The following is an 18,188-nucleotide window of genomic DNA, read 5'->3' as shown; positions in this document are numbered from 1 at the left end:
GCATTTTGGTCGTACCAATGGTCTAGCACCATACAAAATAAATGGGATACAGTTGGGGACATAAAAGTTGTAGAAGGACTTAGGAGTACTCATCGACAACAAGTTAAATAATCGTACTCAATGCCAAGCCGCTGCAGCTAAAGCAAACAAAATTTTGGGATGCATTAAAAGGGAAATAAAAACTCGAGATGCTAGCATAATATTGCCCCTGTTTAACTCTCTAGTAAGGCCACATCTGGAATATGGAATTCAGTTCTGGGCACCACATTACAAAAAAGATATTGCAGTTTTAGAGCAGGTGCAGAGACGAGCAACAAAATTGATACGTGGGATGGAAGGTCTCGCTTACCAAGAAAGGTTAGATAAACTGGGTTTATTTAGTCTAGAGAAAAGACGCCTTAGAGGAGATCTAATTAACATGTATAAATAAATCAGAGGGCAATATAATAGCTTGGCGGATGAGCTTTTTGTCCCTAGGCCTTCTCAAAGGACTAGAGGACATGATCTGCTCATGGAGGAAAAACGTTTTAGCCATTTATTTAGGAAAGGGTTCTTTACAGTAAGAGTGATTAAGATGTGGAATGCATTGCCACAGGAAGTCGTTATGGCAAACTCTATACCTGCATTTAAAGGGGGCTTAGATGCTTTCCTTGCGTTGAAAGACATCCATGGCTACAATTACTAGGTTAGGCCTAATGATGTTGATCCAGGGATTTTATCTGATTGCCATCTGGAGTCAGGAAGAATTTTTTCCCTTTTGGGGCTAATTGGACCATGCCTTGTGGGGGTTTTTTCGCCTTCCTCTGGATCAACAGGGGTATGTGGGGGACGGGCTGGAGTTGTATTTTATACTGGTTGAACTCGATGGACATATGTCTTTTTTTCAACCAAAATAACTATGTAACCTTTAGAAGTGCCCTTGTAGCCCTTTCCAGACTTGTGAGCAGCCACAATGTGCAGCCACAGGTCCTCACTGAGGGCCTTTGTCTTAGCCTACAATGTCCACTAACCAACTTCAGAGAGCTGCTGTTTTTCACCTGTTGAGTTGATTAAAACTGCTTTTTATTATTATTATTATTTATTGTATTTATAAAGCGCCAACATATTACGCAGCTCTGGACATTAATTTAGGTTACAGACAATATTTAGGGGTGACAAACAGCAATATGACAATACAGGAATACAAGAAAACCAGATCACACAGCACAGTATGAGTACAAGGTAATGCTTAGTCACTCACTGGATGGAGCATGGAGATTAGGCAAGTTAGGTTCACTCAAATGCATAGCATGGGTGCACAGTAATGGAGGTGCATGATCAGGTAGGACACAAAAGGAGGAGGACCCTGCCCAAAGGCTTACAATCTAGAGGGAGAGGTAGGGACACGAGAGGTAGGGGACCAGAGTTCAGCTGTGGGTTTAGAGAAATTGTGAGGGGTGGTAGGCCAGAGTGAAAAGGTGAGTTTTGAGGGCCTTCTTGAAGGTGTTGAAGGAGGGGGCTGCCCTAATGGGTGGAGGTAGGGAGTTCCATAGTGTTGGAGCGGCTCTTGAGAAGTCTTGGAGGCGTGCATGGGACTGGGTGATGCAGGGGACGGTCAGGCGAAGTTCATTGGAGGAGCTTGGTGTGTATCTGAGTAAGATCAGAAATGTAGGTTGGACAGGTTTTGTGGACAGATTTGTAGGTCAGACACAGTATCTTGAATCTGATTCTGGACTGGTTAGGAAGCCAGTGGAGGGATTCACGGAGGGGAGCCGCCCTGGTGGAGCGATGGGAGGAGTGGATAAATCTGGCTGCCGCATTCATAATGGACTGCAGTGGAGCTATTCGGGTCATAGGGAGACCAGACAGAAGGGCATTGCAGTAGTTGAGGCGGAAAATTATGAGGGCATGGATGAGGAGTTTGGTGGTGGCAGAGGTCAGGAAAGGGCGAATCTTACAGATGTTACGAAGGTGGAAGTTGCAGGACTTTGTGAGGTTTTGGATGTGGGGAGTGAAGGAGAGTGCGGAGTCCAGGGTGACACCCAGACAGCGGGCTTGAGAGGTAGGGCGAATGGTAGTGTGGTTAACAGTGACCTGCACATCTGGGAGGTCCAGGGATGAGCAGGGTGGGAAGATCATAAATTCCGTTTTGTCTAGATTTAGTTTCAGGAACCTAGCGGACATCCAGGAGGAGATGGCAGATAGGCAGGAGGAGACCTTGTCCATGGTAGTGGTGGATATGTCAGGGGTGTGGAGGTAGATTTGGGTGTCATCTGCAGACAGATGATAGTTAAAACCCATGGAGGAGATAACCTTGCCAATGGAGGATGTGTATAGGGAGAACAGTAGGGGGCCAAGGACCGAGCCTTGGGGGACTCCCACTGAGAGGTGGTTGGGGGTGGACGAGGACTCATTGAAGGAGGTCATGAAGGAGCGGTTGGAGAGGTAGGATGAAAGCCAGGTCAGGGCGAGATCGTGAATGCCCATGGATTGGAGGGACTGGAGGAGTAGGGGATGATCTACTGTATCAAAAGCTGCTGAAAGGTCAAGGAGGAGGAGAATAAAGTATTTACCTTCAGCTTTAGCTAAGGCAATGTCATTGACCACTTTGGTGAGAGCCGTTTCGGTTGTGTGGGCAGGCCGAAATCCAGATTGCAGTGGGTCTAGTAGTGAGTTGGCATTGAGGTACTGTGTCAGGCGTTTGTGAACCAGACGCTCAAGGAGTTTTGAGGCGAAGGGGAGGAGGGAGATCGGGCGGTAGTTGGAGGGTAGCGAGGGGTCGAGGGAGGGTTTCTTGAGCAGGGTCAGTGCTGTGGCCTGCTTGAAGTCTGAGGGGAAGGTGCCTGTGGATAGGGAGAGGTTAAACGGGGTAGTTAGGACTGGGGCCAGATCCGTGAAGTGAGGCTGAAGTAGATCAGAAGGGATAGGGTCAAGGGGGGAGGTAGTGGCATGGGAAGTCTGCAGTAGGTGGTTGACTTCCTCAGTGGTAGTAGGAGTGAAGGAGGTGAGGGGAGGATAGGGTGGAGGAGGAGTTGGTTGTGAGCAGGTGGGAGGTGAAGATTGGATATTTCCTGACGGATAGAGACTATTTTGTTTGTTTGTTTTTTTGCTTTTTCCCAATTAATCAGGATAATTTGGATGCTTTAGAACATCTTGTACTATTGGGAATGGTATAGAACTTTGGATTTTCCCAGAGACTGTGACAGTTTGTGAAGGGTATGAATCATTTTGGAACGGACACTTTTTGCTCAAATGTAAATAAAAGCTGAGAAATGTTTTTTCCCACAATGCCTCTTGTACATGGTCTTATCATCTTTTGGAGACACCTATGTAATTTCTTATTAAAACATTACCTGCTGGTTGAATAACAGTAACTTTAAGTCAAATTTTGCCAGGGGTATGAATCATTTATGGGCAGCACTGTAATCTGCACTCCTCAGGTCGAGGCCAGTTTCACACTAGAAACCAGCGTTATAGGTGAGGTGCAGTCGAACAATCACAACGTAACGTTAAAAATAGCCTTTTGAGATTTCCGTGGCAACATGCGGTAATCTATATTCTGGCTGCAAGCCAAGCCATAAGTGAGGCTCTCTAGTGCTCATTTCCTGCGGCGGAAATACAAAGTGCACAAAAGTGTATTAACAAAATATGCTTCCGCGCATGCACAGCACAAAATAGTTTAAAATATCTGTGGCACCATAGACTTGCGTAATTTCCGGTCACTGATAGCTCTTCTGTCATCAAATCCAGTACTTCCAGGTAGAGATGTCCCGAATGGTTCGCCTGCGAACGGTTCCAGGCGAACTTCGGTGGTTCGCATTCGCCTACCGTGCACGAACTTTCTCGGAAGTTCGATTCGCCCCATAATGCTCTATGGAGCAAAACTTTGACCCTCTCCATCACAGTCAGCAGACTCATTATTGCCAATCAGACTGCACTCACTGGTGGAGCCCCACCCCCCCTTATACAAGGCAAGGTCCTTGAGCCATTTGACTCACTCATCTGCCTATACTAATTAGTTAAGGGACAGCTTCTACACACTCTGCTAGGTAGATTTTAGTTGGGCTCTTGTGGGCTCCTCCACCCTTCTACCTATTCCTTCCTACCGGAGGGAGGAGGGTCTCATCTGCCAGAGAATTATATTATTTCAAAAGCCAGTTTACATACCATAGCTGAGAATTGAACCCAGGTCTCACTGTGTGGTGGGCAAGTACCTTAACCGCTGTACCACAACAGTACTAACTGAAGCTGGCCTAGCATTTACCATTTATGCCCAATCCAAGAGAAAAATTAGACAAGATAGCAGTGTTAGGAAGACTTGCCTAAGGTCTCCTACTAAATAGGTGCTGGCTTACTGAACAGACAGAGACGAGATTTGAACTCTGGCCTCCTGTGTCAGAGGCAGAGCCCTTAACCATTACACCATGCAGCCACTGCCTACGGATATGTAGCCAGACATGGCCTTGTCTTTTGTGTTCAACAGTTGTCCAAAGAGAACTCCAGATAGCCAGGTAGATTCATCTCCCTCTCACCAACACTACATGCTGAAGCCAGCCTAGCATGTACCATTTATGCTCAATCCATTTATGCTCAAAAATACAATTCCGCGGAAAGCGGTGACCATCCCTACTAGAGAGAGAGAGAGAGAGAGAGATTAATCTACCTGGCTATCTGGGGTTCTCTTTGGACAACTGTTGAACACAAAAGACAAGGCCATGTCTGGCTACATATCTGTAAGCAGTGGCTGGAAGGTGTAATGGTTAAGGGCTCTGCCTCTGACACAGGAGACCAGGGTTTGAATCTCGTCTCTGTCCAGTAAGCCAGCACCTATTCAGTAGGAGACCTTAGGCAAGTCTTCCTAACGCTGCTATCTTGTCTAATTTTTCTGTTGGATGGAGCATAAATGGTAAATGCTAGACCAGCTAAAGTTAGTACTGTTGTGGTACAGCGGTTAAGGTACTTGCCCACCACACAGTGAGACCTGGGTTCAATTCTCAGCTATGGTATGTAAACTGGCTTTTGAAATAATATAATTCTCTGGCAGATGAGACCCTCCTCCCTCCGGTAGGAGGGAGGAGGGAATAGGTAGAAGGGTGGAGGGAGGAGGGTGCCCTAAAATAGGGGTCTGTGTGAAACCTAGATGTTAGCCTGGGTCATTTGATGTGTATTTCACTCAATCATGTCTGCCTCCAGGTATTAGAGCCTTTGAAACATGTTTTCTATCATTTTTCTAGGCGTTAGAATTTTTTCTATTTTTCAAAGTTCGCCTCCCCATTGAAGTCTATTGCGGTTCGCGAACTTTTTCGCGAACTGAACCTTTCGCGGAGGTTCACAAACCGAAAATCGGAGGTTCGCGACATCTCTACTTCCAGTGCATCGTGGGAGGTATGAAAGGCCCAAAAGGTTTTCATTGCTTTAGCGTTACCCTGTTGTAAAAATGGGTAACGCAACACAATGAAAACGTCCCAGTGTGAAAGGGGCCTCAATCGTTTCAAATCAGTGGGCAATGGCTGTACAGAAGGCCTACTTTTTCTTCTGAGCAGACCCTTGTGAAGCTTGTGTGAAGCTTGTCTTTGTCTTGTCTGTAAATCATTTGATAGTTTCTCTGTAGCCATCGTAGAGGAAGCACTATCTGTAAATGTTCAAATCAACCTTCTTTTAGCTTCTTGCATTCTTTCTCTTGCAGAGTTTTATCTTTCAGTCTTCCAGGCAGGACAGGTAGAACAAGGTACCTCTGCCAACATCATGTCTTTGTACCAATGAGAAAGTCAAAAGCAAAATGATGTCAGTAATATTTGACCAAATTACCTAAGGCCCTTATTGGCTGGAGATCATTGGAGAACATGAGTGATCTTGCAAACCTGTCCTTGTGTTTATAACAAATGTTCTGTTTGGTAGCAAACGTTTTTGGAGGACTAGATGGTCATATCGTAATGTTTCATTTTTCCATGGAGAAAATTTCTTCCTATACTCTTAGGCTGGGTGTGCAGGCTTGAGTATGTTTAAACCCTGATCTCCAGACAGAGAAACCTTAATAACTCAATTCCAAGACTTTCCCCCAAATATAAGTGCCAGCCACACAGCTGTTATTAATGCTGATTTTGTTTTCAGTTTTCTATTAACCAGTAGTTCACTAGCTTTAGCAGCATTTCACAACTTTTTTTTTTTTTTTTTTTTTGTTCACTGCCATAACTAAAGTTTTTTTTTTTGTTTGTTTGTTTTTTTGTTATTGCTATATAGTTATCAGAAAACCTATTATTTGAGAGTCATCCAAAATATGTGAAAAAAAATTAGTTGCACGCCTGAAGTGAAACTATAGATATCAGTTTACTGAGGAATGAACAATGTAATACTTGCTGTATGCTGAAAGGTTTCCTAGTAAAGTACAATAAACCAAACTTTTTGGTTTGACACCAATGGCTGATCCAAATCGGTTAGGTGAAGACAAAAACAAAAAAACACTGCATCAATTTAAATTTTTTAATCCTCATTAAAGAGCTTTATTTCTGACTTCTCATTGAATTGTTTTTTTACAGGATATCTTTCCATCTTTTGGACCCTTTAGTGGTGGTTCTTAATCCAAAGTCTTGATTTTTCAGCCATTATACTCTCAGCAGTCATAGAGGCATCTGCATGCTACCCTTGGATACTCATCCACAAACACACACTCTGAACTCATATTTGCATATTTCCATCCCCTTAAGTTAGTTTTATGTTTGGTCTTGTAAAACTTTGGGGTAATTAATGGAACACTGAGAGGCATCTAAGAAGTGTAGGCCTGAAGCCATTCAAGATAAGGTGTATGCCTGGCATTTTATTACTGCACATTACTGTTCCAGGTTCAGAAACAACAGAAAGTGATTGGCTATCAGCTGATTTTCTTTATTGGAAACTCATACATTTCCATCTATAGTTGTATGCAGCTACTCTTTTTTTCATACTGGCTAAACAAGGCACCTCAGTTATGCCCACTTGATTTATACAGTTGAGCAAGGGTCCTTCAGATAACTAAATTAGACGATGTACTTTCATATGCTATTTATACTGATCAGTCCGTATCCAGACTGCTGAACATTTATGTGATGGTGGATGAAATGTCATCTTTTTTTAAATCATTGGATTTCATGTTCCAGCTTTTGATTCCTATTAAGAACATATACACCGTTGCCCACATCCTGTGTGGCATTCCCTAGCTCTGCCAGTCTGCAGTTTTTTGTTTTTTTTTGCTTTAGCATTGATTAAAATTGGCAGAAGTTGCCTGCAATGTGGCGGCCAAAGGATAATATAACATAAATCATTTCCACGCTCCTGTTCACATGTACAGAGCATTCTTGGTAACTAGAACGTGACTGCTGGAATATCTGAGGTTTGTTTGCTGTGGCTTTTTGAAGCCAAGAAAATGTACATTGTGGCTTCTGAAAATATGGGCACATTTCAGTTCTGTAAACATGTAAAACCACAAAGAATGGCTGATGCCCATCTAATTTATGGAACATTTGTAAATGAATGCACCTTCTTTTTAGATGGTTGGTGAGTCTTGTTAACAAATATGTATCTCCTTGTAAAGAGGTCAGCTGAAATGTATAACTGATTGCAAAAGACCTCTTGTTCAGTGAGAAGGTTAGGAGTGTTCTCTAGGCTTAGTGCTGAGCTGGATATCATTCTCAAACACTCTGTAGGATAAACTTAGAACTTCTTTCCTAAATTTGATTTGTAGCTTTGGCACAGCCATAATTACTTCAACTTTTCTTCAGGGCATAGCTAAAGACACACTGGTCCAAGTGTAAATTTTACAATGGGGCCTCAAGCAGGATTTTTTGTTTAACCCCCCTGCTCTCCTTTCCCGGAAACTGTTTTGCAAGAATATCATGAGCAAAAGGTGGGGGTAGTTTATAACCCATTCTCAATACAGAAAGAACACTTAATGGTAATCATTATAGCACCCCAGTAAAATGCAGATGGGGTGACTGAAACAGGCCTCTACGCTGGCTTTTTGGAGTTGCAACCTCTGGAGTCCCTATACCTACGCCACTGCCTTTCCTAACCAAAGGTTAGAAGAGCTAGTGTGCTCATGGTTTACCTGACAAGGACCATAATGCATGCAGCCAAATTAGTCCAGCAGAGCTAGTTATGGTCTATTCAAAACCATATGAGTTTTTTTAATTTGTGTTATAGTTCTAATACAATCAGGAATGAGTATTGTAATTTATTTTCTGTCTATTCACCTTGTATCTTATTTTATTTTTTTTCATTTTCTTTGTTTTTATTTAAATTAAATTTTTTGTGGATCTGGCAAATAAATCTGACCTACTATATTATCATCTCCTTACATTGCTACCCATGTGATTCCATGGCTTCAAAATAGACAAATGTCTGTACCAAAATCTCTATCAGTTTGGCCTCATTTTGGCCTACTTGCAGACTTCATTTTGTTTTCTTTCTCTGATTCTTTTCATTTGAATCATCTCCAGTAGTTTTGCCATGCTGTTAACCTTGTGAAACTCTCCCCCACCCATTCACCTGCCACCCATTTGTAGCAAGCCTTATGAAGTCACTAGCACAAGAAGGTTGTGTGTGTTTTGTAGATCATTGTGCTGTTAGTCTAGTCTAGCCTAGTATAGTATAGATTACCTCACCATTTATCTGACTGCTGTCATTTTCACCTCTGATATTTTACTACAATAAAAATGCTTTGCAATTTAAGTGTGCATAGCTGATAGTGAATGCTGGAAGTTATTCTCTGTTCTGTATCTACTCAATCCACAACTGTAAGGGCCGGTTTGGATGGACAGCTGCCGGTGGATCATTAAGCCAATGTTAAAGCTTTTCTGCTACCAAGAAGCGTTTAGTAGAAAAGCATTTGGAATCGGTTCCCAGCGTTTCATAAGCTTGGTGCGTTTTGAGTCCCTAGGAGAACATAGAACCGCAAACTCGGGCGACACTAAATGCTGCACATAGCATCTTGGAAAATGCGATTGGCCATGGCGTTCATGCAATTGATGGTAAATACATTGAGATGAGCTCTGCCATTCACCTCAATATGGGATGCGGTGGATCCCGGTGGTAAATGCCATGCACGGCAAAAGTACTGGCCCTTTACCTCATGCTGCATGTAGTATATATATTTCCTGAGAGAGTAGAACTCCATTACACACTTGTTGGATTGAGCATTACCTAGTTGTAGCACAAAAAAAGTATTATCAAAAATGTTACAAGTTGTGAACTGCATGTTTTTAACCACTCAAGTACCAGCGGTCTCTGCCCCCTTAAGGACCAAAGACCACTGGTACCAGAAACGGCGGAACACCGACAGATAACTACGAATCGCCGCACATACCTGCTGCAATCGCCGTCACCCCTGCACGTCAGAAACCTGGGCCACCCACTCTGCCGTCTCTATGACTTTCATTGGCTTCAGACCCTGTCTTTCAATGTAAGCCAATGGGAGTTGCTTACATTGAAAGACCGGGCCAAGAGCCAATGAAAGCGGCTCCTGACCCGCTCACAGGCTCTGCCGTCATAGAGACAGGCAGAGCAAGTGAGCTGTGGTGAGAGAGACTGCAGGGATTCAGCGGTGAGATCGGCGGGAGCGACGAAAACTGTGGATGCGTGCAGAGGTGGCTGATTGAAATCTACATCCTAGCAGTCAGCCATCAAAACAGGGCGTAGATTTCAATCATCAAGGCCCATGAGTAGTTAACTCCAATCGTTAGTAAAGATAAATACCGCCATTATGCAAATCATTTCATGTTTGTTGTAATCATGTCAGTGAAATTACCATTGGAAAAATCATTTACATCACCCAAAGATCTGTGCACTAAGATTATTGCTGTCAAGAAAGTTGCTTTCCCGGCACAAAGTCCTCACATGACAAGAAGGTGGGCAGAGTCAGCTCAGAGGACAAGATTAGCTGGTGCACCCTCCCAGCCTTCCTCATGTAGGTGATGGTTGAATGGGGAAGAGACTAGATTTCTCATGGACTTGCTGTACTGTCAGACAAGCAGCATCTGACATTTTCATTCTCTCTATCCATTGTAATCCATCCAGTTAATGTAACAGCCCTTCATGCAAAAGGGTTTTATTATTTTGTGAACCTGCAGTAGGGATTGAAAGCTCTAGTTCACGCGCAGATGTTTCATTCTTAGTAAAAAGGAGTTGAATTTTATGCCATTACTCACATTATTTATATTTGATGCAGCCTTTCCAGTGAAGTGCAATCGTGGTTGGGGTGTCTTGGCACCCTATGGGAAAAAAAAGATACAGGAGACAAAAAAGGGAGCCCGATAGTGCAGTATGTCAATAGTAGGTATGTGGAGAAATCAATTGATTGAAAGGGCTACTCACAAAGGAGGGTTGCAAGGGGCAACCGACCACAGGAAGCAGGTGGAGACCATAAACCCGACTCCACTCGGGGTGGTCCTGGACGGACCTGGTTGCGGTCGCTCTCTTAGATGAAAAAGGATGCACAAAACATTAACCGTGGTAAAACAACGGGTGTTCTGTCACCACCCCTCGGACAAACATGTACGGGGGTATAACTATGCACAATAAGGGAAAGAGGCGCCCTGATTTGAATAAAAGCTTTTAAAACCAGTTTAAAAACGAAAAAGAAAAATGAGGTATCTTACCTCAATGACGAAATCTCTGTAAACTTACAAAAGATTTTTATTTGAGCACAGGCAACGCGTTTCGCGGGTCTGAGCCCGCTTCCTCAGGCCAATACAGTGCCAAATGACAGAAATCCTGTAGCATAGGGAGAGAGGCTCCCTATGCTACATGATTTCTGTCATTTGGCACTGTATTGGCCTGAGGAAGCGGGCTCAGACCCGCGAAACGCGTTGCCTGTGCTCAAATAAAAATCTTTTGTAAGTTTACAGAGATTTCGTCATTGAGGTAAGATACCTCATTTTTCTTTTTCGTTTTTAAACTGGTTTGAAAAGCTTTTATTCAAATCAGGGCGCCTCTTTCCCTTATTGTGCATGTTTCCAGTGAAGTCCCCTTTGGAAAAACAATGTGATCCAGGGATCCCCAGCTAGTGATTCTCCCTACTCCCTGGCACAGAGCCAGGTGCTTTTATACATTTGGTGTACTAGTATTTTTTAGGGAGCTAAATAAAGAAAGACAATCTATTTCCAGGGCAACTAAAGACATTAAGGCTGCTTTCACAGTGGGACGTTACAGGCGCACGTTAGAGCAGCCTGTGATGCAGCCCAACGCACAGTAATGAAAAATCAATGGGCTGTTCACAGTGCTCTCGTTGCGTTACATTGTAACACTGGTCGTTAAGTGAAAGTACTGCATGCAGTACATTATACATGGCTAAGCCGCGTTAAACTGTTTGCACATGCTCAATAATGTTGGAGGAGGAGGGGAGAGTCCGCTATTGCGGCCAGCCACATGGCTAATTAATATTCACTGCACTGTGTGACGTGCTGTGTTTACTTCCTGGAGCGGCCGCTTTGTGCGGCGATTGGCTGGTGGGACCACGTGGTCTGCATGCGTCAAAAAGTACGCATCACGGACGCATCAAGAGCCGCATAACGCGGCTCAATCTGACGTCCAACTTCAACACCACCATGCGTTGCGTTAGGGGCACGTTATGCGACCCTAACGTCGCATCTAACGCAACGTCTTAGTGGGAAAGAGGCCTAAAAGTGGTTTCTGGAAACTATAGGGTGCAAATAGTAATCACTTATTTTACCCCATACGGCCCGTTCAGATCACAAATGCGGATGGCCATGCGTGCGGAACACGTGCGGACCACAACGCGTACGAACGCATGACCATCCGCGTTTGTGTGCGTTGCGTGGCTGATCCCATCACTGAAAAGTGAATGGGACAGCCACGCGTTTTAGCAAAATCTGCGTGCAGCATGCATTCCCGGACCGCACAGGTCTGGAACGCATGCAGTGTGAACATCAGACATTGCACTCTATGCAATGTCTGATGTCGTGCGTATCGGCCACCTGCACACGTTTCCAAAACGCGGCTGGAAACGCGTGCAGTGTGAACGGGCCCTTCAAGGACAACTGTAGTGAGAGTTATGTGGAGGTTGCCATATGTATCTCCTTTTAAGCAATACCAGTTGCCTGGCAGCCCTGCTGATCCTCTGTCTCTAAGGGCCCGTTTCCACTACTGTGGCATGATTCCGACACGGAAAACATGTGAATGAATCCGCGTGCATTTGCTGATTCGTTCGCGTTTGTATGCGGATTTTCCCGCAGAATCGCTTGCGGTTTGTGCTATGCGATTTTAACCATGTCAATGCTGGTATGCATTGACATGGGTTTTTTAAACGAAAAGCGAACGAAAACGCATATAAAACCGCAAGACTAAAATGCTTGCGATTTTCCTATTACATTACCGACGGACCGAAGTATGGCAGCCTCGCTTCAGGTTCCCTTTAAGTGCATGTACAATCTAACAGCCCTTTATGAACAAAAATGCCTAGCTAAGCTCACTTGTTCATAGGTATGGCTGTTGGGAGAAGCAACGCTAGAGTGATTCTTGCATGACTGGTAGCGCTTGCATAATGCACAATTCAGTCCTTATAAAATTTGGCAAAACTTTCCCAAAATTCTTGATTCCAATAGTTCCAAATCAGAACTCCCTTGCAGTTAGTACGGGAGAAATACTGGTTCTGTGTTCTGGTTTCTAGAGAGCAACTAGAGCTTCCACATGCAGCAAGCATCTCATTCCCTTCTCTAAGGATTATGTGGGGAGGGGCCATTTACTGCTAGGGCAACTTGGGAAAAGCACACCTCCTTTATGTACAGTTTTTTTGTGGGGGCCCTCTTGCTGTGCACACCTGCCAAATTAAGACTTTTTCCATTTTCTGTAAACCTCAGGTGGTGTCAGTTGATTTATTTTTTATGTTTTGCAACTGTTCTAAAAACAAAAAAAATACTTTAACTACGAAGAGGGAAACCAGTAAGCGAGAGCTGCTTGTGCATGAGCAGCTTCATGCTACTGCGCATGCACAGCCTTACGCACGCAGGTACAGCACGGCCACGCTCGTGCAATAAGAGGAGCATGGTCACAAAGCTCAAGATGGTCCTGGGAAGCACTGGTCTCAAGGACACAGGAAGCCTCTATTTGGCTGATCAAAAAACTGTGAAAATACAGTGACAAATGATGTCTATTCTGTAAAAGGGAGCATTGAATAAAAAGGCTCACAGATCACCCCACTTACTGTATAAGAAACACTTTTTGCTCCTTTTATAAATAGGTGGAGCTGTTGGACAAAAGCTTCCACACATAAATTTGTGAAAATCGAAGACCAATGATGATGCTGCTGTTGAAACATACAGAGCATTTTCATGTTTTTTTTTTTATATAAAAGCAGACTTTTAAGTGCACTTTACATCACCTTAAGGTGGGTACACACGTCAGATAAAAGTCTTTGGAAAATGAAAGATCACAGGCCAATTTTACCCCCTTTCATGTAGTATGAGAGCCATACTCTACACAGTCTTTTCTATGGAGCTGAACTCCCCATCAGATAAAAATCTTTGCAGGATGCTGCACACACAGATGCTGTACAGACACAAAAGATCAGTATCTGCAAAAGATCCGCTCCTGCAAAAGATCCGTTCCTGCAAAATGCATTCATAGTCTATGAAATCTGCAGATCCCATACACACCTTGTTTAAGATCAGACAATTATCTGCCGATCTGAAGATCCAACCTGGTGGATCTGATCTACAGATAATTGTCCATTAAATAAGGTGTGTATGAGATCTGCAGATATCATAGATACATAGACTATGAATGCGTTTTGCAGGAATGGATCTTTTGCAGGAACAGATCTTTTGCAGATACTGATCTGTTGCATGTGTACAGCATCTTTGTGTGCAGCATCTTGCAAAGATTTCTATCTGATGTGGAGTTCAGCTCCATAGAATAGACTGTGTAGAGTATGGCTCTCATACTACATGAAAGGGGGTAAAATTGGTCTGTGATCTTTCATTTTCCAAAGACTTTTATCTGACGTCTGTACGCACCTTTAGGCTATCCTAGAAGGCTAAACAGTGGACATGGTCAACGAGATACTAATAATTCTGAGTTGATGCAAATATTATGCAAAGGTGATGGTTTTATGCAGCTTTTGAAATGTACTGCTACATTTGATTGATCCACATGCAAGCTAACCAAAATTTCCATTAAAGTATGAGCACCTCATTGACCATGCCTACTACTGTGTTTTTGTAATCTGAAAATGTATTGTGCTTAGCAACCAAGTAACTGAAGACACTCTTGGGTTTAATTTGATTACCGTGTTTAATTTGTGTTGTAGGCCCAAACGTTGCAGACTTGTTACAGGTAACCTGGAATGATGTATGTGGTAACACATTCAGAGAAGATTTCTTCCAAGTTTTAACTTCCGTAATCCGTAACAAATTGTACAACCTTGTTTAATATAGCTTTTTATTAGGCCAAACAACGTTACAGTAACTACCAAGTACATGACGGAAAAGACCTTTGTTCTAATATAGATTTGTCTTTTGATTTGATTTTTTTTTTATTTTAATACTTTTTTAAAGTCAAGCTGTAGAAAAAGTCAGTGCATTTTAATAATATGAAGCACTTCTTGATCAGACAAAAGGGTTTGTGATTATAGCTAATTGCAGGCCTATCTGACTGGTTGCCTCCAGCTGCTCCACAAGAACCAAGTAGTACTTACTCAGTTATCACTTCAAAAGAGCAATTTGGTTTGGGAGTTCAAGAAAAAGTTGGAGTTGAAATTTAGCATAACCTTCCAGGCAGGTAAAGAATGTAATCAACATCAGAGCACCTCATGAGCCTCCTCATAATCATGTTAATGTTCAAATTGACATTTCATGCGTCTTTCTGTCTTTGTGCTTTTCTAATCCTTAATTCATATTAATCCATTCCATGCAAACCAGGAGACCCCCAGCAGTTTCTGTGACCTTTTGGATGACGTGATTTGTGTGGCCAGCCTCACTCAGTCCACAGCAAACCTTATTAATGTAATTCTCCTTTTTCTTTGTATTCTGTACACAGGCTGGATTAGCAGGGGCTCCGGCTCGGGCGGTGTCTGCTGTAAAGAACATGAACCTTCCCGAAATTCCAAGGAACATTAACATTGGTGACATCAGTATAAAAGTGCCAAATTTGCCCTCTTTTAAATAGTATTACACTGCCCCACACAATTGATGCTTCGATAAGTTTACCAAATTTCAGTGAGTTTTCTATTAAGTGAAGGAACCGCTTGGATTGTCTGTGCTAATCTGCAATGTTGGATGTAAGCATTGCCCTTTGCTAAACAATGCTAAATGAAGCCACTAGCTGAAACGTGGTTCTAAAATGGCATCTAAGCTCCTTGTGTAAGGCATGTTCTGTGTCTCGGCTGCTGAAGTGTCAGAGAAAGTATTTAAAAGAAAAAAAAAAAGTTATTGACTTTTCAGTGTTGTTACCTTTTTGTATATTCCTACTATTCACTGCTCAATAGTAGCAGCCATTTTGTATGCTGAACAAGCTAAAAAAAAGATAATGCACAAATGGGAGTATTTATGCAAATTAACTTTTTTTTTTTTGCCTTTCCACTGCTTCAAAATATGTTTACAAACGTTACCTCTCACTGCCTCACGCTTCACTAATGTTACAGGTTCTGGCTATTGGTTTAGCCATACAAAATGGCTGTCTATACGTTTGCTGATGGGTAATGTTAATTTTGTCATGCATTCCACATATCATTCCTATACTTCTCTATTAATTAATTTAGATTATTTATGATCATATTTTATAGAATGCATGCATTTCTCACAACTTTAATTTTTTTTGTATGCATTTCAAAGTAAATGAATTGGGTCTGATTTATTATGTATGGGAAAAAAATGGTGTCCAATGGTAATATTATCAGTGAGATGATTTTTTTTTTTTTTTAAATCTTGGCTTACAAAAATATTTTAACACTGTAATAAAATTGCTAAGGTTTAATGTCATGGATTCATGCGTTAGATGTTCTGTAAAATAAATATTTTATGAATGGTGCATTTGTTTTAATTTTTCAAGCCAGATCTGCCTTAAAAGGGAAGCAAGAGAAACTGTAAACCTGAAGATGTTTTCTCAGTATGCTGGTGTGTTTGAATGGTGTTTTACTCTATCGTTAGAACACTTTTTACCTTAAAAAAAAACAAACAAAAAAACAGGAGAACAGCAGCAGGTAAAAACAACACAATCTATTCTAGAATCTCAATTTGCAGCATTTTAAATAAAAATCTTGTGTTGAAGTTGAAAATAACCAAGCTAACTGGACCAGACAAGGATTAGGTCTGCAAAACGATGGCTATATTGAGCTGAAAATCCTAGTATAAATATTATTTAAACAAATATTTAATACAAAAGCCTGAAATTCTAAATAAATTAATTAAATGTATATTACATTATATTGTAACACACACACACACACACACACACACACACACACACACACACACACACACACACACACACACACATTGTATCACATTCAAATCTAACAAATCAAATACTTGTGTTTAAATGTGCACCACAGTGTGCCTGCAGGTAACTCCTTTCTGCTCGGTATCTATTGCATTCTGACACTTATGAGTATCCTGTTATGCAGACATTTCTTCCTGGCAAACATACTGCATCATGGAAAGCAGTGGGGAGTGTGTTTGCTTCACCTTTATGTGCCAGCATATTTTGGGTTCAAGCTAACAGAGTCATGTACAGGCAGCTTGTGGTGTTTGCTTTAATGCACTGCTTAGTTTTAGCAATTATTTCTTGAATGAAAAAAATTAACTGTGGCAGAGAAGTTTTAAACTGAGGTTCCAATGTAATGCCTCTGCATCCATGGGGACATTAAACTTTGATTGATCCTAGATTCACATCTCCTAGTAGGGACGGTCAGTGGGATGCAAATCTAGGTTAATGCAGAATTATGCAAACTTCATAAGCAAATTTATTCAGCTTAAAAATGGTCCAATCTAATCCAGTGAAATTTGCATACAAAATGTTCATATTCCTACATTAACTCAGAATTATTTTCCTATCATTGACCATCCCTAATATGTATTGTATAATCAGACAGAGGCGCCAGAAGGATAAAATATGCTAAAATTGTTAAAACGAGAGGATTTAGTGGTGGACTGACCTCCTCCAAGCAGACACACACGAATGTAGTGTATATTCAAACAACAAAAGATTTATTTATATACTCCAGAAAGTGCAACTCGTTTCGTGGGCATCTCCCGCTTCATCAAGCAGTATAAAAGGAGCATAAAACTCAAATGGGTCTGGTACTAAGCTCAGCACCTTTGTGAGCTTTGTACCAGACCTGTTTGAGTTTTTTATGCTCCTTTTACATCGCCTGATGCACTTCCTGGAGTATATAAATCTTTTGTCGTTGGAATATATACAGCATTCGTGTGTGTCTGCTTGGAGGAGGTAAGTCCACTACTACTTCCTCACGTTTTAGCATATTTTATCCTTCTGGCGCCTCTATCTGCGTATACAGTTCCTGAATCCACCCTTGGTGGAGGGGTGTTGCCCCTTACTTCCTATCTACAGGGAGCGACTTCTTAATCCTGAGTGGGGACATGTCTAATCTCCCCACCTGCTGATATAGTGGTTACCTAGACGGTAACCCTTGTTTGTGAGTGTAAATACACACTTACTTGCCATATCCATTTACCAAGTACATACTACATTATATTTGGCTCTTGGTGTCTCCATTTTTGTATCCCTAATATGTATGTTTACACAAAAGTATTAAGAGTAGAGATAGTAACAATATTGATGAATATACATCTTTTAAGTGTGCCTAATCTCTTCCACATAAAATGGTGTTGTAATGCCAGATTTCAGATTCACAGTCCTAGGAACATACAAGACTGTACAGAATTTGCTAAAATAGAAATATGGCTGAAGCTAAATGTTAGGGTTTTGGGGTTTGTTTTTTTGTTAATAGTGACTGTTTGTATTTGTTACTGTCCTTACTTTATGCCTGACTTAGATACTGTCAGTAAATTGATAATTGATGCCCACAGGGGTAACTTAGTCAACTTGTATATCCAGGTTTATTAAATCGCCACAGGTTTATTGTAGATTAACCACTTGCCAACCGCCCACTGTACATTGGCGGCGGCAAAGTGGCATGCCCAGGACCACATAACGGCAATTGACGTCGGGTCCTGGGACTCTTCCGGGCCGGGGATCGCGCG

At 42.1% G+C, this 18,188-nt stretch overlaps 1 protein-coding gene across 2 annotated transcripts in view; it reads left to right on the top strand.

The window, feature by feature from the left end:
• Nucleotides 1-15,993, top strand: part of AP3S1 (adaptor related protein complex 3 subunit sigma 1) — a 115,395-nt gene extending 99,402 nt beyond the window's left edge. The window contains exons 6-7 of one of the 2 annotated variants that reach the window (XM_068271673.1): nt 5,666-5,707; nt 15,004-15,047. In XM_068271673.1, coding sequence (XP_068127774.1) covers nt 5,666-5,701 — 36 coding nt within the window. In that variant the 3' untranslated portion in view covers nt 5,702-5,707; nt 15,004-15,047. Of the gene's footprint in view, nt 1-5,665; nt 5,708-15,003 lie in introns of both variants that reach the window. The other variant, XM_068271672.1, reaches the window with a different exon arrangement.
• The last annotated feature ends 2,195 nt before the right edge of the window (nt 15,994-18,188 follow it).

This window comes from Hyperolius riggenbachi, chromosome 1, assembly GCF_040937935.1.
Source record: "Hyperolius riggenbachi isolate aHypRig1 chromosome 1, aHypRig1.pri, whole genome shotgun sequence".
Taxonomy (NCBI): Eukaryota; Metazoa; Chordata; class Amphibia; order Anura; family Hyperoliidae; genus Hyperolius; species Hyperolius riggenbachi.
This window is presented reverse-complemented; position numbering and strand designations above follow the sequence as displayed.